This window comes from Brachypodium distachyon, chromosome 2 (assembly GCF_000005505.3).
Source record: "Brachypodium distachyon strain Bd21 chromosome 2, Brachypodium_distachyon_v3.0, whole genome shotgun sequence".
NCBI lineage: Eukaryota > Viridiplantae > Streptophyta > Magnoliopsida > Poales > Poaceae > Brachypodium > Brachypodium distachyon.
In genome coordinates, this window is record NC_016132.3 from 24143 (window position 1) to 44190 (window position 20048).

At 49.3% G+C, this 20048-nt stretch overlaps 9 protein-coding genes, 2 long non-coding RNA genes and 2 other non-coding genes across 14 annotated transcripts; 5 read left to right on the forward strand and 8 right to left on the reverse strand.

The window, feature by feature from the left end:
• Positions 1-4: 4 nt before the first annotated feature.
• LOC112270898 lies at positions 5-1014 on the reverse strand. Its single transcript, XR_002963494.1, has 2 exons — positions 873-1014; positions 5-791 (listed from the first exon to the last, which is right to left on the reverse strand). It is a non-coding gene; the product is annotated as an uncharacterized LOC112270898 (long non-coding RNA).
• TRNAI-AAU lies at positions 303-376 on the reverse strand. Its single transcript has one exon. It is a non-coding gene; the product is annotated as a tRNA-Ile (tRNA).
• LOC100844355 (lectin) lies at positions 773-2204 on the forward strand. The gene is made up of 3 exons (XM_003565060.4): positions 773-1161; positions 1382-1500; positions 1637-2204. Exons 1-3 carry the CDS (start codon positions 919-921, stop codon positions 2013-2015), a joined length of 741 nt encoding a protein of 246 aa, XP_003565108.1. The 5' UTR covers positions 773-918; the 3' UTR covers positions 2016-2204.
• Positions 2205-2453: 249 nt separating this feature from the next.
• LOC100833385 (serine carboxypeptidase II-1) lies at positions 2454-5229 on the reverse strand. Its single transcript, XM_003568652.4, has 9 exons — positions 4738-5229; positions 4536-4631; positions 4348-4440; positions 4130-4215; positions 3772-4035; positions 3501-3628; positions 3291-3386; positions 3026-3131; positions 2454-2925 (listed from the first exon to the last, which is right to left on the reverse strand). The coding sequence occupies exons 1-9, from the start codon at positions 5111-5113 to the stop codon at positions 2761-2763; spliced, it is 1410 nt and encodes a 469-aa protein (XP_003568700.3). The 5' UTR covers positions 5114-5229; the 3' UTR covers positions 2454-2760.
• A 50-nt stretch (positions 5230-5279) lies between these two features.
• Positions 5280-7347, forward strand: LOC100823749 (protein THYLAKOID ASSEMBLY 8, chloroplastic). Its single transcript, XM_003565158.4, has 3 exons — positions 5280-6743; positions 6852-6941; positions 7020-7347. The coding sequence occupies exon 1, from the start codon at positions 5316-5318 to the stop codon at positions 6087-6089; it is 774 nt and encodes a 257-aa protein (XP_003565206.1). The 5' UTR covers positions 5280-5315; the 3' UTR covers positions 6090-6743; positions 6852-6941; positions 7020-7347.
• On the reverse strand, positions 6329-16225 carry LOC100831835 (probable WRKY transcription factor 26). 2 transcript variants are annotated; one of them, XM_010232018.3, is made up of 5 exons: positions 15053-16225; positions 14815-14967; positions 14367-14740; positions 14033-14282; positions 6329-6647 (listed from the first exon to the last, which is right to left on the reverse strand). In XM_010232018.3, exons 1-5 carry the CDS (start codon positions 15269-15271, stop codon positions 6483-6485), a joined length of 1161 nt encoding a protein of 386 aa, XP_010230320.1. In that variant the 5' UTR covers positions 15272-16225; the 3' UTR covers positions 6329-6482. The 2 variants fall into 2 exon arrangements, with proteins under 2 accessions (XP_010230320.1, XP_003566790.1); XM_003566742.4 differs by lacking the exon at positions 6329-6647 and having other exon boundaries at positions 13714-14282.
• LOC112270897 lies at positions 7352-8399 on the reverse strand. Its single transcript, XR_002963493.1, has 2 exons — positions 8258-8399; positions 7352-8176 (listed from the first exon to the last, which is right to left on the reverse strand). It is a non-coding gene; the product is annotated as an uncharacterized LOC112270897 (long non-coding RNA).
• Positions 7688-7761, reverse strand: TRNAI-AAU. Its single transcript has one exon. It is a non-coding gene; the product is annotated as a tRNA-Ile (tRNA).
• Positions 8264-9536, forward strand: LOC100839803 (lectin). Its single transcript, XM_003566082.4, has 3 exons — positions 8264-8546; positions 8767-8885; positions 9022-9536. The coding sequence occupies exons 1-3, from the start codon at positions 8304-8306 to the stop codon at positions 9398-9400; spliced, it is 741 nt and encodes a 246-aa protein (XP_003566130.1). The 5' UTR covers positions 8264-8303; the 3' UTR covers positions 9401-9536.
• LOC100823672 (serine carboxypeptidase II-1) lies at positions 9839-12614 on the reverse strand. The gene is made up of 9 exons (XM_003566361.4): positions 12123-12614; positions 11921-12016; positions 11733-11825; positions 11515-11600; positions 11157-11420; positions 10886-11013; positions 10676-10771; positions 10411-10516; positions 9839-10310 (listed from the first exon to the last, which is right to left on the reverse strand). Exons 1-9 carry the CDS (start codon positions 12496-12498, stop codon positions 10146-10148), a joined length of 1410 nt encoding a protein of 469 aa, XP_003566409.3. The 5' UTR covers positions 12499-12614; the 3' UTR covers positions 9839-10145.
• On the forward strand, positions 12665-13557 carry LOC100843557 (protein THYLAKOID ASSEMBLY 8, chloroplastic). The gene has a single exon (XM_010232019.3). The coding sequence runs from the start codon at positions 12701-12703 to the stop codon at positions 13472-13474; it is 774 nt and encodes a 257-aa protein (XP_010230321.1). The 5' UTR covers positions 12665-12700; the 3' UTR covers positions 13475-13557.
• LOC100824060 (probable glucuronosyltransferase Os01g0157700) lies at positions 16220-17758 on the forward strand. Its single transcript, XM_003565159.4, has 3 exons — positions 16220-16890; positions 16982-17270; positions 17348-17758. The coding sequence occupies exons 1-3, from the start codon at positions 16331-16333 to the stop codon at positions 17540-17542; spliced, it is 1044 nt and encodes a 347-aa protein (XP_003565207.1). The 5' UTR covers positions 16220-16330; the 3' UTR covers positions 17543-17758.
• Positions 17527-19977, reverse strand: LOC100829188 (mitochondrial import inner membrane translocase subunit TIM14-3). The gene is made up of 3 exons (XM_003567616.4): positions 19760-19977; positions 19054-19232; positions 17527-17997 (listed from the first exon to the last, which is right to left on the reverse strand). Exons 1-3 carry the CDS (start codon positions 19760-19762, stop codon positions 17841-17843), a joined length of 339 nt encoding a protein of 112 aa, XP_003567664.1. The 5' UTR covers positions 19763-19977; the 3' UTR covers positions 17527-17840.
• Between the last annotated feature and the right edge of the window lie 71 nt (positions 19978-20048).

Below are 20048 nucleotides of genomic sequence, written 5' to 3' on the forward strand. Positions count from 1 at the left end.
TGAATTGTGTTTTGAAGTTACCGTAAGGCTCCGAGCCTCCCGTTTCCATTGCATTAACGAAACCAGGGTTTTACAGCACTCAAAGAAAAGGAAAAAAAAAAGGTTCTGAGCATCAGCTCAGCAGTCACTAAACATTTTTAGCTGCAAAGTTAACAGCACGCCAGAGAGCTGAAGCAAAGTTACGGAGCAGAGTTGAAACGTCCCAGCATCGCATGGAGCTTCAGGTGAATCTGGGCGCTGGGAGCTTCCTTTTGGAGCAGCTCGGGAGAATATCCCTGTATACTAAAAAATAATAATTTATTTGGCCTATGCAGGTCTCGAACCTGCGACCTTGGCCTTATTAGGACCACGCTCTTACCAGCTAAGCTAATAGGCCACTTTAATTACAGTAATTAAAGAAAGTTATATATTTTTTTAATTAGAATACTAAATCCGACATGTAATCCGACAGTAAATCAAGCACAGGAGCAGAGTTAAATAACTCAAGAAGGATTCCCAACTGAACGAGCAGGCCACCAATGCAATGCAACGGCAGCAATAGTATTATTGATTGACAAAGAGAAAGGTGGATTCTCTTCCGGCTGGGCGTACGTAGCAGGGAATTCAATCTCACGAATCAGATGCCCCACCCAACGCTGGAGATGAAAAGGAAAATAAATGTATTAATAACTTACCTTGTTAATTTGCTGACATTATCTTCTGGGACTACTCTCTCTGCCTTTCATGCCCGCCGTCCAACGATGCACGGTAGGCGCGAAAAAGGTCCAAATTCCGTCTTCACTTTCTTTACCCTGAAATCGTGATGCTTCAGCTCAGTTCAGTTGTTCTAACAAGGCTTCAAGCCAACTTCTGAAGCTATATATATATCTCACGATCAGCTAGCACTCCAGGAGAAGTCCAGTCGAGAGAAAACCGACCATGGGGGCCGCGCCGTCTTCGCCAAAAGAGACGTCTTCCGTGTCATCGTGCACCGGCGATGGCCGTGCCGTGCCGATGGCGCACAGTGCTGATTCCACCTCTGGCACAAACCTGCAGGCCCAGTCCAAGCGAGCGCCGGCTCCTCACATGTTCCGGGAGATCGTCGCCAACGAGAAGGCTACTGATTTAGCTGCAATGGAAGATCAGGCCTGCACAGGGATCTTCTTGGCCGGAAAAACAAAGGTTCATTAATTTGCTTCTGAAAACATGAACTAGCATGACATGGAATCCTGTATACTCCCTCGGATCCTAAATTTTTGTCCAAATATGGATGTATATACTCTTAAAAGGCGTCTAGATACATGTAATATTTCAACAACAATTTAGGATCGCAGGGAGTAATATATAAGCTTTGGCTTTTGATTTTGAACATGGTTATGCTTCAAACTTTCAATGAATGCAGAAGTACTGGGTGGATGAGAGGACCAGGCACAACTGCTTCATGCTGCTCCCAAGAGGCCTAGCCGTCACTTGGAGTGAAGACCCCAGATACTGGACTTGGCATGCCCTGAAAGAAGGAAGGTACTGTAATTCAGAATCACAACATGTACATCTACATACGTAAAGATGATTTTTTTTAGTTGTTCACAGATCATGCTCTCAGGAATTAGACTTAATTACCATGCTGTTTCTGAACCTGACATGTTTAACAAATCAGCGACGGCGAAGCTGAAAAAATCGAGGCAGTGATGCTGCAGAACGTCTGCTGGTTGGAGGTTCATGGGAAGCTGGAGCTGTCCCATCTTACACCGGGAGTCACCTATGAGGTTGTCTTCGAAGTGATGCTCAAAGATCCAGCCTATGGATGGTCTGTGCCGGTGAACCTCCAGCTCAAACTCCCCGACGGAACGGTCCAGCAGCGCAAAGAGAATCTGCTGGAGAAGCCCAGGGAGAAGTGGCTGCAGCTCAAGGTTGGGGAGGTTAAACCACAGATGGGGCAGAATGGAGAGGTTGGGATCTCTATGTTTGAGTATGATGGTGGGGAGTGGAAGAGGGGGCTCCTCATCAAGGGCATCAAGATCATCCCAAAAAAATGATCTGGTTGGTGTTTTATTATCGATGATCGATAGCTTTTTGTTTGTCAAATGCGCTAAGATCAGCGTGATGCATGGGAATAATATTTGTGCTGTTACAAAATCCAAGACTTCCGAAAGAATGTTTATCTTCCCAAAATTCTTGCACTAGAAAGAATATGAGAGTACCTGGTTATTCTGAACCTCCGAGTAGTACTTCTTTTCTGTAACATATGCCACGCTTAAAACATCTTTTATTTTTCAAAGACGGAACTAAATGCACGTTGTTTTGTATGAGAAGAAGAATGCCCACAAAGCACAAAAGCATACAATTCACCAAGGTTAACATATTCCAAGCTTAACATGTTGCTTAACATCTTTGATAATTATGTCAGCAAGAGGGTCAGGGAGACCCCAAGCCTGCAACTTGATCTAGAATGGTACTGTTGTCTCTTCTACAGATAATAGTGAACATGGTAGCATGGTATTGTGTCAAATAAGTACGTACGTGAATATTCCAAATTACATTACATTAACATTCCAGTGCTCAGTATACATGAAAACTGAAAACAAAACTCTCATCAGACAACTTTGATGGGAATTATGTTCCAATTTCTAAAGTTACTGCACTGAAATAATTAATAATGCCAAGTAGCCAACATCAATCGAACAGAGCATATCTCCTCAACTGAAACGTGTGAGCCAGGCTTGAAATTGTACAACAAGATGGCTTCATAGCGTGACCTTCCATTTTAAGCGAAAGAAATATCTAAAACGACTGAATGCTATCTACAGGCCGAGGCATGGGCTTATCTTGCAAAAAATGCTCAAAAAGCTTCAAGGCCTGTTGTGGACGATGGAGGGGAACCTCGTGTCCTGCTCCTCGGATTGTCACCAACGTCAAACCTTTGTACACTTGGCACCAACCAGCAACCTAAGCAAGATCCACACCATTAGAATGATGAGTATAGCTGTAGCAAGTGAAAAAGGGAATAAAACTGCCAGTGTTTCTTTAGCACAGGTTGCTGACTAACCTCCTCCTCCTCATACCAGGGATACCAGTTAGTGACAGTCGGAAGATAGAGCGCATCAATGGAGTATCTTGTAGCAGTGAGGGGTACCACGGAATCAGCATCACCACTGTCAAATTTCCGAATTTAAATGATTAAATCCTCAGAAGGACAGAATGGCTGTGCTATGGTACCATACAGAGAGTGATGATCATAGATCAGCATTGGCACCACTGTCAAATATTTATGTTCCAGTGTGAATCATGTTTTCAACATAAATTTGGTGTACCTGAAGACCCATATTCTTATGCCAGCAGCAATAAGTTCATGGTATATAGGAAGCATAGACCTCGGTGAATCTTTCCAATGCTCAAACAAGTCATCACTGCGAATTTTTGGCATAAGTTTAGCGCAAACTATCACTAACAAGCAAGCTTTACTGTCAGTTATGATGAATGAGTAGTTGTGAGTAAAACAAGATGAAACCAGTTGAACAAACCTGCAGGGGTTCCAGGCATACGGCATTCCAGTGACATTGGCATGAAAAGCTTTCTGCACTTCTGGTAGATTATAGTACTTTGTGGAGTACTTTTCAGTGCAAGGATCATATCCTCTTGGCAACCAGGGCTATATTTGAACAAAAAAATATGTGTCTAAACAACGGTACTTTAAACATGTGCACAATACATAATACCGATATACCATGCTGGTACAGTAGTGTACTAGCTTAGCTATGAACAAATTATAGTTCTAGTAGTGGATTAGCTCACCCTGCGGCCCTTTATTAGCCTCCGCTTACGCAATGAGGCCTTCTTACAGGTTGGTGTATAGATACTGTATGCATCAATCAGGCCTTCCTCGGCTTCAGCTACATCATAGATCTGGTTGCATGCCTTGGAAGCATGCGCAGATGAATCAAACTCACAGGCCAACTGCAGCTTCTGATAGGTATCATCAGAGATCAGCCCATGCGTCCACCAGTACTCGAAAGTTCCAACGTAATCATGGTAATCATCAATAACGGCATTTCCGACCTAGAACAGCGATTGATTATTTGATCATATGTAACAAGAAAAATGTCCAGACCAATTAAGGGAGAATCAAAAGAAGAGCTGATTAGTTTCTGACCATGAAGCCTTTGAAGTTGAGGATGGGCTTCTTGATACCTTTGTTGTTTCTGAACACTAGCTGAGACAACTGAGGAACATAGTGCCCTGAAAAGCAGCCATTGCAGCAACAGTGAACAAACTAGGTGACACATGAATCATATACATGTGATTGCTGGATAATGTTGAACGCAGAGCCAACATGCTAGAATTAACCAATTCGATCTGATGGCAATTCACCTCCATAGCTCTCCCCGGAGATGTAGAAATCGCGATGCTTGTACTGCGGAAACCTCTCCAGCCAATTCACCAAGAAAGTGTACGAATCGTGAGCTGCAAGATATCATTGGTATTCAGCAGAAGACATCCTCATGCGAGCAAAGAACAGTACTAGCACTTGAATAGATAAGTAATCCTGAAAAATTGACCTGTCTTGTTGTCGCCGGGTGTGAAGAGATCGGAGGTGGTGTTGGAGTAGGAGTACCCTACGCCTGCGGGGGAGTCCAAGAAGAGCATGTTGGCCACTGCAAGGAACGAGCCGATCCAATTCCATCCCAGTGTCAGTTGTCAAGGAAGCTAACACAATTCTCGGTCAAAAGAAGAAGAGAGCGAGGGAGAAAAAAAATCGACTCTTGTTCCAGGAGTAGGGGTTGGGGACGAGCGTGGTGCCGTCGGGGCTGATCCGGAAGGCGCCGAGCTCCTCGGATGCGCCGTAGCCGACGGAGGAGCAGCCGGGCCCGCCGTTGAGCCAGAGCACGAGCGGGGCCGAGTCCGGCGCGGCGGTGGAGGAGGCCTCGATGAGCCAGTAGAAGAGCGCCCGCCCCGCGGCGGCGTCCACGGTGACGTAGCCCGAGTACATGGAGAAGTTGACCGGCGGCTGGCCCGGCAGCCGCGTGATGCGGTCGGCCGCCGCCGCAGAGGTGGTAGTAGCCGAGGCGGGCGCGCAGCTGGAGAGAGACGGCGCCAGGATGGCGGCGGCCAGCAGGATTAGCACGGCCGTCGCCATTGGACTCTGTCTCTGTCTGCTGCAAGTGAGCCTCTCCAGTTTAATGGCGACTTTGCGGGGGAGCGTGGAAAGCGTGGGATGGTAGTTTACTCGACCTTCGTGTGGCGTATACTGCGGCATCGTCATCGTTCAATAATAAAACTCATCCCCTTCCTTGTGTTTCCAGCTTCAGCCGCGCCTACGCTGCTCAGCCTCCTCTACCATGGCGTCTCTCCTCTTCCTCCCGCACACCACCCCCGCGCCCACCCTGCGCGCCAAGCTCCTGCCCGGTCCTCGAACCATCATCACCTGCGGCCCGCGCGACAACCGCGGCCCGCTCCAGCGGGGCCGTTCCCTCTCCACGGAGGCCATCCACGCCGTGCAGGCCCTCAAGCGCCTCACCGCCGCCGACCGCTCCCCTCCCGCCGCCACGGCCGCGGCCTCCGCCGCCCTCGGCCGCCTCCTCCGCGCCGACCTCCTCGCCGCCATGGCCGAGCTCCAGCGCCAGGGCCACTGGTCCCTCGCCCTCGCCGCGCTCCACGTCGCCCGCGCCGAGCCCTGGTACCGCCCCGACCCGGAGCTCTACGCCACCTTCGTCTCCTCCTCGCCCTCCAACGACCCCGCCGCCGCAGCTGCCGTGGACGCGCTCGTCGAGGCCTTCATCGAGGAGAAGGAGCGGGGCGCCGCCGGCGGGTCCTCGGAGGGGGTGTGGGTCGGGGAGGACGTGTACAAGCTGACGCGGCTGGTGCGCGCGCTGGTGGCCAAGGGCAGGGCGCGCGCCGCCTGGAGGGTGTACGAGGCGGCGGTCAGGAAGGGAGGCTGCGAGGTGGACGAGTACATGTACAGGGTGATGGCCAAAGGGATGAAGCGGCTGGGGCTTGACGAGGAAGCGGCGGAGGTGGAGGCGGACTTGGCCGACTGGGAGGCCAGGCACCTGCCCGACGAAATGCGCCCGAGGGAGAAGAGCAAGACGGCTGTGACTGGCTCTGTTGTTTAGTTCAGTAAATCGAGAGACCTAGTAATGATGATTTTGCATGCCTTTCATAGTTAAAGACTGATGAACAACAATTTCTCCTCTTTCGACCTCCGTCTACGGTTTGCAGATCGCGCAAGAATGGACGTTACTACTTCACTTGTTTTGAAATCTGACTGTTCCATTGCAAACTGCAATGTTTTTCAGGTTTATCGTCAGTCACAGACTCACAGCTAGTGTGGCGTTGAGCTCGGAGCTGAAGGTGGAACTGTTAAATTCTGTGACTATCATGTAAACTTTACAAATAAGAAACAACCACAACGCTGAATACATCATGGCCAAAACTAAATCAGGAGGAGTCAGTCAAGTGATAGACGCTACGTAAATTAAGGCCATCGCCCATATGCTTTTGCTTGCCTAGCAGAGAAGGAGCGAGTCGACGAACAAGTCGTCCCTGGGCTCGTCCTTGGTGTTGGTGAGCATCTCCAGAGTGTAGGGGCCCTGTTGTCCGTGTCCGGCGGCAGCAGCAGAGGAAGAGGACGTCGTCGGGCGGCCGAGCGGCACGTCGTGGTTGTGCTTGCCCTCGTAGGTGGTGATGACGGCGCGGTTGTCGTGCGACGCCCGCTCCACGCCGTTTCTTCCACAGAGTTGCATCTCCGGAAAGTTCAGGAGGTTAAGGTACCCGAATCTACCAAATAATGTTGTTCTCTGCCAAGTTTTCACCACCAAACAATTGGATTTTGTTGGTACTTAAATATGTGCTCGTTTCCTGCAATTTCCGTTTAGAATCCTGCCATGGAAGTTGCAAACGTGCCCAAACGTAAGAAGAAGCGTGAGCGTGGAGGACAAGAACCTGCTCCGTATTCGATGTTACAGGTGTGTAAAATACAGATGTGCTGCTTACGTATTGGATCCCCTGAAGTGTGGTCCTTACCGTGCGCCTATATTTTGCAGAAAATCAAGGATTTCCTTTCGGGGCCTCTCCTGAAACTTTTGCTACTGGTAATTGCTATAGCTGGATTGGTTGGGTTGGTGGTGGTGACGGTGAAATTTATTTACCAGATTTCAGATTGGATGAACGAAATGGAGGAGCAGAGGACCAGGCAAAGGAACCTGAGGGCTCCAAGGTTGTAAAAATATATATTTTGAGACTTTTATATATGGGTTCTTGCGCGCCCAGTAACCAGTTTTGAGATGTAGATCAATAAACGACTCTTTACTGTCGCGGTCCAGTCTCTGGAAGCGTATATCTGAAACTGAAAGGATGCCATTGTTTGGTTCATTCGTTTGTATCAAAGGAAAACGGCGTTGTATTCTGTTTGAATTGTGTTTTGAAGTTACCGTAAGGCTCCGAGCCTCCCGTTTCCATTGCATTAACGAAACCAGGGTTTTACAGCACTCAAAGAAAAGGAAAAAAAAAAGGTTCTGAGCATCAGCTCAGCAGTCACTAAACATTTTTAGCTGCAAAGTTAACAGCACGCCAGAGAGCTGAAGCAAAGTTACGGAGCAGAGTTGAAACGTCCCAGCATCGCATGGAGCTTCAGGTGAATCTGGGCGCTGGGAGCTTCCTTTTGGAGCAGCTCGGGAGAATATCCCTGTATACTAAAAAATAATAATTTATTTGGCCTATGCAGGTCTCGAACCTGCGACCTTGGCCTTATTAGGACCACGCTCTTACCAGCTAAGCTAATAGGCCACTTTAATTACAGTAATTAAAGAAAGTTATATATTTTTTTAATTAGAATACTAAATCCGACATGTAATCCGACAGTAAATCAAGCACAGGAGCAGAGTTAAATAACTCAAGAAGGATTCCCAACTGAACGAGCAGGCCACCAATGCAATGCAACGGCAGCAATAGTATTATTGATTGACAAAGAGAAAGGTGGATTCTCTTCCGGCTGGGCGTACGTAGCAGGGAATTCAATCTCACGAATCAGATGCCCCACCCAACGCTGGAGATGAAAAGGAAAATAAATGTATTAATAACTTACCTTGTTAATTTGCTGACATTATCTTCTGGGACTACTCTCTCTGCCTTTCATGCCCGCCGTCCAACGATGCACGGTAGGCGCGAAAAAGGTCCAAATTCCGTCTTCACTTTCTTTACCCTGAAATCGTGATGCTTCAGCTCAGTTCAGTTGTTCTAACAAGGCTTCAAGCCAACTTCTGAAGCTATATATATATCTCACGATCAGCTAGCACTCCAGGAGAAGTCCAGTCGAGAGAAAACCGACCATGGGGGCCGCGCCGTCTTCGCCAAAAGAGACGTCTTCCGTGTCATCGTGCACCGGCGATGGCCGTGCCGTGCCGATGGCGCACAGTGCTGATTCCACCTCTGGCACAAACCTGCAGGCCCAGTCCAAGCGAGCGCCGGCTCCTCACATGTTCCGGGAGATCGTCGCCAACGAGAAGGCTACTGATTTAGCTGCAATGGAAGATCAGGCCTGCACAGGGATCTTCTTGGCCGGAAAAACAAAGGTTCATTAATTTGCTTCTGAAAACATGAACTAGCATGACATGGAATCCTGTATACTCCCTCGGATCCTAAATTTTTGTCCAAATATGGATGTATATACTCTTAAAAGGCGTCTAGATACATGTAATATTTCAACAACAATTTAGGATCGCAGGGAGTAATATATAAGCTTTGGCTTTTGATTTTGAACATGGTTATGCTTCAAACTTTCAATGAATGCAGAAGTACTGGGTGGATGAGAGGACCAGGCACAACTGCTTCATGCTGCTCCCAAGAGGCCTAGCCGTCACTTGGAGTGAAGACCCCAGATACTGGACTTGGCATGCCCTGAAAGAAGGAAGGTACTGTAATTCAGAATCACAACATGTACATCTACATACGTAAAGATGATTTTTTTTAGTTGTTCACAGATCATGCTCTCAGGAATTAGACTTAATTACCATGCTGTTTCTGAACCTGACATGTTTAACAAATCAGCGACGGCGAAGCTGAAAAAATCGAGGCAGTGATGCTGCAGAACGTCTGCTGGTTGGAGGTTCATGGGAAGCTGGAGCTGTCCCATCTTACACCGGGAGTCACCTATGAGGTTGTCTTCGAAGTGATGCTCAAAGATCCAGCCTATGGATGGTCTGTGCCGGTGAACCTCCAGCTCAAACTCCCCGACGGAACGGTCCAGCAGCGCAAAGAGAATCTGCTGGAGAAGCCCAGGGAGAAGTGGCTGCAGCTCAAGGTTGGGGAGGTTAAACCACAGATGGGGCAGAATGGAGAGGTTGGGATCTCTATGTTTGAGTATGATGGTGGGGAGTGGAAGAGGGGGCTCCTCATCAAGGGCATCAAGATCATCCCAAAAAAATGATCTGGTTGGTGTTTTATTATCGATGATCGATAGCTTTTTGTTTGTCAAATGCGCTAAGATCAGCGTGATGCATGGGAATAATATTTGTGCTGTTACAAAATCCAAGACTTCCGAAAGAATGTTTATCTTCCCAAAATTCTTGCACTAGAAAGAATATGAGAGTACCTGGTTATTCTGAACCTCCGAGTAGTACTTCTTTTCTGTAACATATGCCACGCTTAAAACATCTTTTATTTTTCAAAGACGGAACTAAATGCACGTTGTTTTGTATGAGAAGAAGAATGCCCACAAAGCACAAAAGCATACAATTCACCAAGGTTAACATATTCCAAGCTTAACATGTTGCTTAACATCTTTGATAATTATGTCAGCAAGAGGGTCAGGGAGACCCCAAGCCTGCAACTTGATCTAGAATGGTACTGTTGTCTCTTCTACAGATAATAGTGAACATGGTAGCATGGTATTGTGTCAAATAAGTACGTACGTGAATATTCCAAATTACATTACATTAACATTCCAGTGCTCAGTATACATGAAAACTGAAAACAAAACTCTCATCAGACAACTTTGATGGGAATTATGTTCCAATTTCTAAAGTTACTGCACTGAAATAATTAATAATGCCAAGTAGCCAACATCAATCGAACAGAGCATATCTCCTCAACTGAAACGTGTGAGCCAGGCTTGAAATTGTACAACAAGATGGCTTCATAGCGTGACCTTCCATTTTAAGCGAAAGAAATATCTAAAACGACTGAATGCTATCTACAGGCCGAGGCATGGGCTTATCTTGCAAAAAATGCTCAAAAAGCTTCAAGGCCTGTTGTGGACGATGGAGGGGAACCTCGTGTCCTGCTCCTCGGATTGTCACCAACGTCAAACCTTTGTACACTTGGCACCAACCAGCAACCTAAGCAAGATCCACACCATTAGAATGATGAGTATAGCTGTAGCAAGTGAAAAAGGGAATAAAACTGCCAGTGTTTCTTTAGCACAGGTTGCTGACTAACCTCCTCCTCCTCATACCAGGGATACCAGTTAGTGACAGTCGGAAGATAGAGCGCATCAATGGAGTATCTTGTAGCAGTGAGGGGTACCACGGAATCAGCATCACCACTGTCAAATTTCCGAATTTAAATGATTAAATCCTCAGAAGGACAGAATGGCTGTGCTATGGTACCATACAGAGAGTGATGATCATAGATCAGCATTGGCACCACTGTCAAATATTTATGTTCCAGTGTGAATCATGTTTTCAACATAAATTTGGTGTACCTGAAGACCCATATTCTTATGCCAGCAGCAATAAGTTCATGGTATATAGGAAGCATAGACCTCGGTGAATCTTTCCAATGCTCAAACAAGTCATCACTGCGAATTTTTGGCATAAGTTTAGCGCAAACTATCACTAACAAGCAAGCTTTACTGTCAGTTATGATGAATGAGTAGTTGTGAGTAAAACAAGATGAAACCAGTTGAACAAACCTGCAGGGGTTCCAGGCATACGGCATTCCAGTGACATTGGCATGAAAAGCTTTCTGCACTTCTGGTAGATTATAGTACTTTGTGGAGTACTTTTCAGTGCAAGGATCATATCCTCTTGGCAACCAGGGCTATATTTGAACAAAAAAATATGTGTCTAAACAACGGTACTTTAAACATGTGCACAATACATAATACCGATATACCATGCTGGTACAGTAGTGTACTAGCTTAGCTATGAACAAATTATAGTTCTAGTAGTGGATTAGCTCACCCTGCGGCCCTTTATTAGCCTCCGCTTACGCAATGAGGCCTTCTTACAGGTTGGTGTATAGATACTGTATGCATCAATCAGGCCTTCCTCGGCTTCAGCTACATCATAGATCTGGTTGCATGCCTTGGAAGCATGCGCAGATGAATCAAACTCACAGGCCAACTGCAGCTTCTGATAGGTATCATCAGAGATCAGCCCATGCGTCCACCAGTACTCGAAAGTTCCAACGTAATCATGGTAATCATCAATAACGGCATTTCCGACCTAGAACAGCGATTGATTATTTGATCATATGTAACAAGAAAAATGTCCAGACCAATTAAGGGAGAATCAAAAGAAGAGCTGATTAGTTTCTGACCATGAAGCCTTTGAAGTTGAGGATGGGCTTCTTGATACCTTTGTTGTTTCTGAACACTAGCTGAGACAACTGAGGAACATAGTGCCCTGAAAAGCAGCCATTGCAGCAACAGTGAACAAACTAGGTGACACATGAATCATATACATGTGATTGCTGGATAATGTTGAACGCAGAGCCAACATGCTAGAATTAACCAATTCGATCTGATGGCAATTCACCTCCATAGCTCTCCCCGGAGATGTAGAAATCGCGATGCTTGTACTGCGGAAACCTCTCCAGCCAATTCACCAAGAAAGTGTACGAATCGTGAGCTGCAAGATATCATTGGTATTCAGCAGAAGACATCCTCATGCGAGCAAAGAACAGTACTAGCACTTGAATAGATAAGTAATCCTGAAAAATTGACCTGTCTTGTTGTCGCCGGGTGTGAAGAGATCGGAGGTGGTGTTGGAGTAGGAGTACCCTACGCCTGCGGGGGAGTCCAAGAAGAGCATGTTGGCCACTGCAAGGAACGAGCCGATCCAATTCCATCCCAGTGTCAGTTGTCAAGGAAGCTAACACAATTCTCGGTCAAAAGAAGAAGAGAGCGAGGGAGAAAAAAAATCGACTCTTGTTCCAGGAGTAGGGGTTGGGGACGAGCGTGGTGCCGTCGGGGCTGATCCGGAAGGCGCCGAGCTCCTCGGATGCGCCGTAGCCGACGGAGGAGCAGCCGGGCCCGCCGTTGAGCCAGAGCACGAGCGGGGCCGAGTCCGGCGCGGCGGTGGAGGAGGCCTCGATGAGCCAGTAGAAGAGCGCCCGCCCCGCGGCGGCGTCCACGGTGACGTAGCCCGAGTACATGGAGAAGTTGACCGGCGGCTGGCCCGGCAGCCGCGTGATGCGGTCGGCCGCCGCCGCAGAGGTGGTAGTAGCCGAGGCGGGCGCGCAGCTGGAGAGAGACGGCGCCAGGATGGCGGCGGCCAGCAGGATTAGCACGGCCGTCGCCATTGGACTCTGTCTCTGTCTGCTGCAAGTGAGCCTCTCCAGTTTAATGGCGACTTTGCGGGGGAGCGTGGAAAGCGTGGGATGGTAGTTTACTCGACCTTCGTGTGGCGTATACTGCGGCATCGTCATCGTTCAATAATAAAACTCATCCCCTTCCTTGTGTTTCCAGCTTCAGCCGCGCCTACGCTGCTCAGCCTCCTCTACCATGGCGTCTCTCCTCTTCCTCCCGCACACCACCCCCGCGCCCACCCTGCGCGCCAAGCTCCTGCCCGGTCCTCGAACCATCATCACCTGCGGCCCGCGCGACAACCGCGGCCCGCTCCAGCGGGGCCGTTCCCTCTCCACGGAGGCCATCCACGCCGTGCAGGCCCTCAAGCGCCTCACCGCCGCCGACCGCTCCCCTCCCGCCGCCACGGCCGCGGCCTCCGCCGCCCTCGGCCGCCTCCTCCGCGCCGACCTCCTCGCCGCCATGGCCGAGCTCCAGCGCCAGGGCCACTGGTCCCTCGCCCTCGCCGCGCTCCACGTCGCCCGCGCCGAGCCCTGGTACCGCCCCGACCCGGAGCTCTACGCCACCTTCGTCTCCTCCTCGCCCTCCAACGACCCCGCCGCCGCAGCTGCCGTGGACGCGCTCGTCGAGGCCTTCATCGAGGAGAAGGAGCGGGGCGCCGCCGGCGGGTCCTCGGAGGGGGTGTGGGTCGGGGAGGACGTGTACAAGCTGACGCGGCTGGTGCGCGCGCTGGTGGCCAAGGGCAGGGCGCGCGCCGCCTGGAGGGTGTACGAGGCGGCGGTCAGGAAGGGAGGCTGCGAGGTGGACGAGTACATGTACAGGGTGATGGCCAAAGGGATGAAGCGGCTGGGGCTTGACGAGGAAGCGGCGGAGGTGGAGGCGGACTTGGCCGACTGGGAGGCCAGGCACCTGCCCGACGAAATGCGCCCGAGGGAGAAGAGCAAGACGGCTGTGACTGGCTCTGTTGTTTAGTTCAGTAAATCGAGAGACCTAGTAATGATGATTTTGCATGCCTTTCATAGTTAAAGACTGATGAACAACAATTTCTCCTCTTTCGACCTCCGTCTACGGTTTGCAGATCGCGCAAGAATGGACGTTACTACTTCACTTGTTTTGAAATCTGACTGTTCCATTGCAAACTGCAATGTTTTTCAGGTTTATCGTCAGTCACAGACTCACAGCTAGTGTGGCGTTGAGCTCGGAGCTGAAGGTGGAACTGTTAAATTCTGTGACTATCATGTAAACTTTACAAATAAGAAACAACCACAACGCTGAATACATCATGGCCAAAACTAAATCAGGAGGAGTCAGTCAAGTGATAGACGCTACGTAAATTAAGGCCATCGCCCATATGCTTTTGCTTGCCTAGCAGAGAAGGAGCGAGTCGACGAACAAGTCGTCCCTGGGCTCGTCCTTGGTGTTGGTGAGCATCTCCAGAGTGTAGGGGCCCTGTTGTCCGTGTCCGGCGGCAGCAGCAGAGGAAGAGGACGTCGTCGGGCGGCCGAGCGGCACGTCGTGGTTGTGCTTGCCCTCGTAGGTGGTGATGACGGCGCGGTTGTCGTGCGACGCCCGCTCCACATGCTTTCGCACCGGGCAGGCCACCGTGGTGCACTTGTAGTAGCTCCTTGGATTGGGATTGCCCTTGACGACCTTCTGGCCGTACTTTCTCCACCGGAAGCCGTCGTCCAGTATGTCGATATCGCTCAGCGTCTGTACCACTAGCCTTGGCTCGCGCACCGGCTTGCCGCCGGAGCTGCCCTCGTTGTCGGCATCCTCCTTCCTGAAAGCAATTATCCACTCTCCAATTAGTCCAACAACACGATGATGAATTAATCGTACGTCGATGATGAATCACACTACTTACCAGCGCTTGGCTTGGGGCTCGGCGCCCTGCGACGACCCGTTGTCGGCTTCATCGTCTCCGAACGTGACAGAAGAGTTCTCGGGGGTGACGCCAGAGTGCTCCTGATCGGCGACGGGTGGAGAGGTGTTATGGCGGCGGGTGGAGAGGGGCTTGGGGTGGTGGTGCGCGCCCTTGTAGACGATCTGCGTGATGCGTCCGTCGGCGAGGGACCGCTCGACCTTCTTTTTCATGGAGCAGTTGCTGTAGGTACACTTGTAGTAGCTCCTCGGGTTCTCGCTCCCCTTCACCTGCTTCTGCCCGTACTTTCTCCACTTGTACCCGTCCTCCAGCTGCTTGTTGCTCTTGTTGTTGCTCACTTGTGCCACCTGCTGCTCCTGCACAAGCATACACATGCTGTGAGTTACTACTGTCTAGTGTTTATCAAGTGTGTACATACATACATACATACCTTGATGGAAGGGAAAGAATTTGTTTGAGGCGATGAATCTGTGTGTTTGTTGACGGCTTGGAAGGAGAAGTCACCGCTGCCTCGGCTGTCCTGATCTTGCTGAGAGGCCTTCCAGTGCGCCGGGATCGCACCGGTTGTGGGGGACGCCAAAATCTGATGAGCAAGGAATAACCGAAATCAGCTAACAACAATTGCAGAGCAGCAAGAGGAGAATAGAAGGGAGGGAAGACTGACTGACATTGGAGTAGTTGAGGAGGACGGGGGAGTCGAGCAGGTCGGCGGGGCTGAGGCCCGGAGGTATGGAGAAGTAAGAGAAGGACGAGGGCGAGATGGGCAGGCTGGGCGGCTGCGAGGACTTGAACTTGGGCATCGGCGTCGAGCCGGAGAGCAGGTCAGTGAAGGAGGTGGTGAAGGTGAACCCGGCGGCGTGGTCCAAGCTCCCTGTGGAAGATGCCATGGCGAAAAGGATATCTGGCTGATCGAAAGAGGTGTGGAGAGAGGGAGGACAGGAGTGGTTGCTCGGTGGCGCCTTCTTAAGTAGCTGCTGCTTGTAGTGGCTCTAGTGCTGCTGGGCGCCAACCAACAAGCGTGATCGTTAAGTATTGAAAGTAAGTTTATCGTCAGCGGTGACGTGGTGGACAGAAAGGTGTCCGTGGAATTAGACCAAATGTGAAGGTGGTGGTATTGGGGTGCTTCCGCGAAAGGGGACTGGGGTTTTGGGGTCAAAGCTCGTGCGGGCGGCTGAAAGGAGTTTCCGGGAGGTCCCATCGGATAAGGTAACGGCAATTGCTACAGACGACGAGCAGTAGCAGGATGGATGGAGATACTCACGTCGGAGCCGATGGTGATGGCAGTGGCCGGCGGGGATCTGGTTGGTGTTAATGGCGTCTCGAGTACATGTAAGCAAGCAAACTGACGCGGCCTGGAGGGTGGAGGGTGACTGCCTCTGTCTAGCTGCGCTTGGTCAGTACAATTTCCTGCTCTGCTCCCCTGTACCGTCAACTCTCGATCGGCAGCCAGTCCGTGATGTTGCACCGCAGACCAAGCTCACAGACTTCTTTCGTTCTTGAACGTGGAGTCGTTGTGGTGTCCCCGTACTAACATTTGATTGTTACGACCGCTCATCATGCCGCTAATTCCTTGCTTACAAACAAACACACACCTAATCTGGCGCATACTTGGTCTTAAGACCGTGCACCGACATTCTCTTTCCCTTGCTCTGCTGTGAAAGGGTTGACATCACATCCTGCTGCTGCTTATTCACACCACATCCTGAAAGTCAAATCCAGTCGTGCTAGCGACAACCCTCTGTTAAGTCAACTGGCACCAGCAAGCACCGCATTTCTCCGCTCCATGTATTAAAACTGAGATCGGAGTCTCCTCCGTTCAGACAGATTCAGTTCAATCAGGACGGGACCTCCAACTTCTCATCCTTGCTTCTTCTATCTGAACAAGTTCAGGAGAGCAGCACAGCAGGGAGGAACTCAGGAACCAAGTAGCAATTCAATTGACGAGGATGGATTCGGCGGAGAGATCCAAGAAGAGAATGCAGCTATGGCGGAAGGGCAAAGCCGCCGTCGTCCAGCTCGCCATCTGCTTCGCCATCGGCGCCCTCGCGCCACTTGCCGGCACCAGCAGCCAGTCGGTAGCCATTCTCCGCGCTTCATTTCTTCCATCTCTCAATGTTCAGCACGCGCCTGCCGTCCCTGACCTGGGCCTCCTGCTGATCGTCACCGTCACGCGTCCAGACAACGACGGTGACGGCATGTCGCAGGAGGCGGCGCTGACGAGGCTGGGCCACACGCTGCGGCACGTCGAGCCGCCAATGATATGGATCGTGGTCGGAGCCAAGAACAGGTCGGCAAGCGCCGTCCAGGTGCTGCGTGGCACTGGCGTCACCTTCCGGCATCTCACCTATGCCATCGAGAACGCCACCGGTGCCGGCGATGATGAGGGCCGACAGAGGAACGTGGCCCTGAGCCACATCGAGCGGCACCGGCTGAACGGCGTCATCCACTTCGCCAGGGCTTCCGGCGTGTACGATCTCCGCTTCTTTCAGCAGCTCAGGCAGACTCGGTGCGTTCCTTCTCCCCTTCTCCTGCAGCTTTGCTACACTTCTCATCCGCAATCAAAATAACATCTCGTGTCCAATCAATCCTTGATCCAGAGGCATTGCAGCATGGCCAACAGCAGCCGTGTCATCAGCAGACCAGAGAGTGACAATGCAAGGACCAACCTGTGACTCATCACGGATCACAGGCTGGTACTCAAAAGACTCGAGCTCCAACGACACACAGGCACCACCACCTGTGTCTGCACAAGATGCAAGTGCAGTCCACAACAGCTCTGGTATATCTCCTGAAATACACTTCTCTGGGCTTGGGTTCAGGAGCTCAATACTCTGGGAATCGGAAAGGCTCATCAACAAGAACAACTCATCAGGAGAGCAAACTCAGGTTTGTCAATTGAGCCAAGCCCCAGTGGTCTCTAGTAGTAATCTGATAACTTGCCTGATCATGGTTTTTTATCTCAGGATTTCATCCAGTTTGTACGACAAATGGCAGTCGGTGATGGAGAAACACAGAAGGGCATCCCTTCCCATTGCTCCGAATCTCAGATAATGCTTTGGCACCTTGATATGCCAAGGTACACTCCACAAGTTGAAGAACAGGACACTCAAAAGACGCGAAGTCCAGTGGAGAAAGACGAAGATGACTATATGACATGATTATTGCAAGCTAGAAGAACCATGTGGCTGTATAGCTATCACAATAGAATAGACAGATGGACAAATATCATGTGCAACTCAACACAGGGCAACTTCATGTATATAGGTTATTCCAGAACCAGCATAACCGGGTCTTCAAGTGTCAAATAGTAAAAGGACCAGCTGTGCCGAAGATGGTCCAATGTTCGTTGTCCAGAGATTGTAGTAACCCATCAATGTTTTTGTCTGCCTTCCAACTGCTGAGTCCGGAAGTACAAAACATTATCTTCATTGGAAGAGCACATTTTGCTTTATACAATCAAAAGGCTGAACCACCTCCTTTTGTTTTCCCAAGCAAAACATCTTTTGCCTCGTTGATCTTCGAAGCAAGGTAATGGCTTCCCCCCGCATCCGGATGATTGGCAACCATGACCCTCTTATGTGCCTCTTTTATTTTATCAGGATGGACGTTTTCTCTGATGAATCAAAAGAAAACAGGGTAACTTAACAATGGCAGGACATAAAGCATGTCTTAAATTGTAAATTTATCAATTAAATCACAAATAAACGGCATGTATTTAAATGCCAGAATGAACAACCTGGTATGTCAAGATGCACTCAAATTTAGATGCACAAATCCAAAAATAGATTCTTCTAAATGTTGTAATAATAAGTACATATGCACCAGGCAGAAAGAAGGAAAAAAATGTGTCAAGATTGGACAACTCTTTTTTGTCAGGTTGAGTTCAAGATAGGCTATATCATTCCAAGGAAGAGCTTATTTTGCCAGGGGGAAAAATTATTTGCGGCTGCATTTAACTGACCTTGCCAGTAAAATCACAAACAGAAACACAATATATATAAGATGGAGATGGCACACGTGATTCCAGCATAAGATGGAAGTTCTATCCTTTATATAAGCATCTAGCTCCAAGCCTCGTTTGGATGGGTTCAGAATGGGTGGATCCTAGCCCAATCCTCGCAGAGGAGAAGTTCCCTTTGCCTTATTTGCAAGGTGTTCAGTTGAAAACTATTAACTTGAAACCTACACTATGTGTAGTATATTTACTTTGTAAAGTGCACCTATCAATCTGCATTTGAGTATGCTAGTGGTTAGCGTGGACAGAGTATGGACTACAAGACTACATTTTATTATGCACTGGAAATATTACCACATGATATTCCATAATGTGAAATGTACGTTGTACGTACTTCCAGGAAAGAAAGGAAGTTGGGACAACTAACTGCCAACTATTATGATCAGCTATCTGAGCAGACTTCCAGAAAGCATAATTGTTGCAGGGAACAGGAAGGGAAGCTAATGATGACTGATCTATTGTTGTGCTACGCAAATTCTTTTGTTCAACCATTGAAATCCATAAACCCAAGTAGTGTGCTTGTGCTGTGCAGAACTCAACAATTTCAGTGGCATAGATGGAGCTAGACTGCTAGAGATGAATAAATGTATGCCAAAAGAAGCATAAAGAATATATTGTTGTGCTATCAGAATTATGTTTTTATATAGCATGCACCTGACACCAAGGATGAGGCCAGCTTCCCTCCGGGTCATTGTAGCTTGAAAGCCACCTTCATAGAATTTACGCATTCTTGGAACTATAGGCCTTGCCTTGTAAGCTTGCCAAGCCTGGATGCTATATCTGCCAGCTAGAGCAGCTGCTGCGACCGCGAGCCCAGCTATGAGTGGCGTGGCCTGCAGAGATATTGAATAAAAGTAAACAAGAAGCAGCGAATGGAGACAACAGGAAATTAAAAGTCCAAACACCATTTCGTCCCAAAATCATCACACAGGCTCAGGTGGCAAACCTCTTGTGAATAGAAAATTGTGATTTATACTAACCTGATGCCATTGTGGCAATCTATTGAAAGCTAGTTGCCGTCTTACAGCGGGCAGAAACTACCAATCTACAGTACCGTTCAGACGAAATGACCAAATAAACAGGTAAGGATAAAGTTAACTGCCGTGAAATGCAGAACAATTTATCTAATCGTTCCTAGTTTTAGCCTGACAACCAAAAAAAGGGTCCCCGTGAGCCCTAGGCACAGTAGCATCGATATGCTGTGAAAATACTAAGGAATTTAACTGCAGCCTATTACCTATGGGTCAAAATTTCTCATCGCTTTTAGAAAATAATCCATCCAATCTGATCAGGAACATGCGCACAACCATAAAACCTATCCAGGAAATGCTTGAGGTTGGCGTGTTTCAGTGGAGCTCACCATCTCCACGGCCAGTAAATCCGGCGACTGGTTGCAGGCGGGAGCGCGACCAGTGAGTGGACGGGGCTAGGGCAGCAGAGATCGCCGGAGAGGAGGCCGGCGTCGGCGGCGCAGTACCGTGGTGGAGGCTCTGGAAGCTTCGCGGCGGAAATGGGTCATGGAATCCTACTTGGGCTGGGCCTTGCTGACGCCTGCGAATGGAACCGAGAAGGGAAATGGTTGGGGCCCAGTTGTCACTGACAAAGCGATCAAAATACGCCTTTCTGAACAAAACGGGTTCCAGAAGGAA

Excerpts from the sequence above, each read along its gene's own strand:
- LOC100844355 (XM_003565060.4), top strand. The coding sequence starts at position 919 with ATGGGGGCCGCGCCGTCTTCGCCAAAAGAGACGTCTTCCGTGTCATCG. Across the intron at positions 1,162-1,381 it reads TCTTGGCCGGAAAAACAAAG|AAGTACTGGGTGGATGAGAG; the intron begins GTTCATTAATTT and ends CAATGAATGCAG. Across the intron at positions 1,501-1,636 it reads CATGCCCTGAAAGAAGGAAG|CGACGGCGAAGCTGAAAAAA; the intron begins GTACTGTAATTC and ends TTAACAAATCAG.
- LOC100833385 (XM_003568652.4), bottom strand. The coding sequence starts at position 5,113 with ATGGCGACGGCCGTGCTAATCCTGCTGGCCGCCGCCATCCTGGCGCCG. Across the intron at positions 4,632-4,737 it reads CCCCTACTCCTGGAACAAGA|TGGCCAACATGCTCTTCTTG; the intron begins GTCGATTTTTTT and ends CGTTCCTTGCAG. Across the intron at positions 3,629-3,771 it reads GGCTAATAAAGGGCCGCAGG|CCCTGGTTGCCAAGAGGATA; the intron begins GTGAGCTAATCC and ends GTTCAAATATAG.
- LOC100823749 (XM_003565158.4), top strand. The coding sequence starts at position 5,316 with ATGGCGTCTCTCCTCTTCCTCCCGCACACCACCCCCGCGCCCACCCTG.
- LOC100839803 (XM_003566082.4), top strand. The coding sequence starts at position 8,304 with ATGGGGGCCGCGCCGTCTTCGCCAAAAGAGACGTCTTCCGTGTCATCG. Across the intron at positions 8,547-8,766 it reads TCTTGGCCGGAAAAACAAAG|AAGTACTGGGTGGATGAGAG; the intron begins GTTCATTAATTT and ends CAATGAATGCAG. Across the intron at positions 8,886-9,021 it reads CATGCCCTGAAAGAAGGAAG|CGACGGCGAAGCTGAAAAAA; the intron begins GTACTGTAATTC and ends TTAACAAATCAG.
- LOC100823672 (XM_003566361.4), bottom strand. The coding sequence starts at position 12,498 with ATGGCGACGGCCGTGCTAATCCTGCTGGCCGCCGCCATCCTGGCGCCG. Across the intron at positions 11,014-11,156 it reads GGCTAATAAAGGGCCGCAGG|CCCTGGTTGCCAAGAGGATA; the intron begins GTGAGCTAATCC and ends GTTCAAATATAG. Across the intron at positions 10,517-10,675 it reads ATAAGAATATGGGTCTTCAG|TGGTGATGCTGATTCCGTGG; the intron begins GTACACCAAATT and ends GAAATTTGACAG.
- LOC100843557 (XM_010232019.3), top strand. The coding sequence starts at position 12,701 with ATGGCGTCTCTCCTCTTCCTCCCGCACACCACCCCCGCGCCCACCCTG.
- LOC100831835 (XM_010232018.3), bottom strand. The coding sequence starts at position 15,271 with ATGGCATCTTCCACAGGGAGCTTGGACCACGCCGCCGGGTTCACCTTC. Across the intron at positions 14,968-15,052 it reads TCCTCCTCAACTACTCCAAT|ATTTTGGCGTCCCCCACAAC; the intron begins GTCAGTCAGTCT and ends CTTGCTCATCAG. Across the intron at positions 14,283-14,366 it reads GAGCCCCAAGCCAAGCGCTG|GAAGGAGGATGCCGACAACG; the intron begins GTAAGTAGTGTG and ends AATTGCTTTCAG.
- LOC100824060 (XM_003565159.4), top strand. The coding sequence starts at position 16,331 with ATGGATTCGGCGGAGAGATCCAAGAAGAGAATGCAGCTATGGCGGAAG. Across the intron at positions 16,891-16,981 it reads CAGCAGCTCAGGCAGACTCG|AGGCATTGCAGCATGGCCAA; the intron begins GTGCGTTCCTTC and ends TCCTTGATCCAG. Across the intron at positions 17,271-17,347 it reads CATCAGGAGAGCAAACTCAG|GATTTCATCCAGTTTGTACG; the intron begins GTTTGTCAATTG and ends TTTTTATCTCAG.
- LOC100829188 (XM_003567616.4), bottom strand. Across the intron at positions 17,998-19,053 it reads GGCCTCATCCTTGGTGTCAG|AGAAAACGTCCATCCTGATA; the intron begins GTGCATGCTATA and ends TTGATTCATCAG.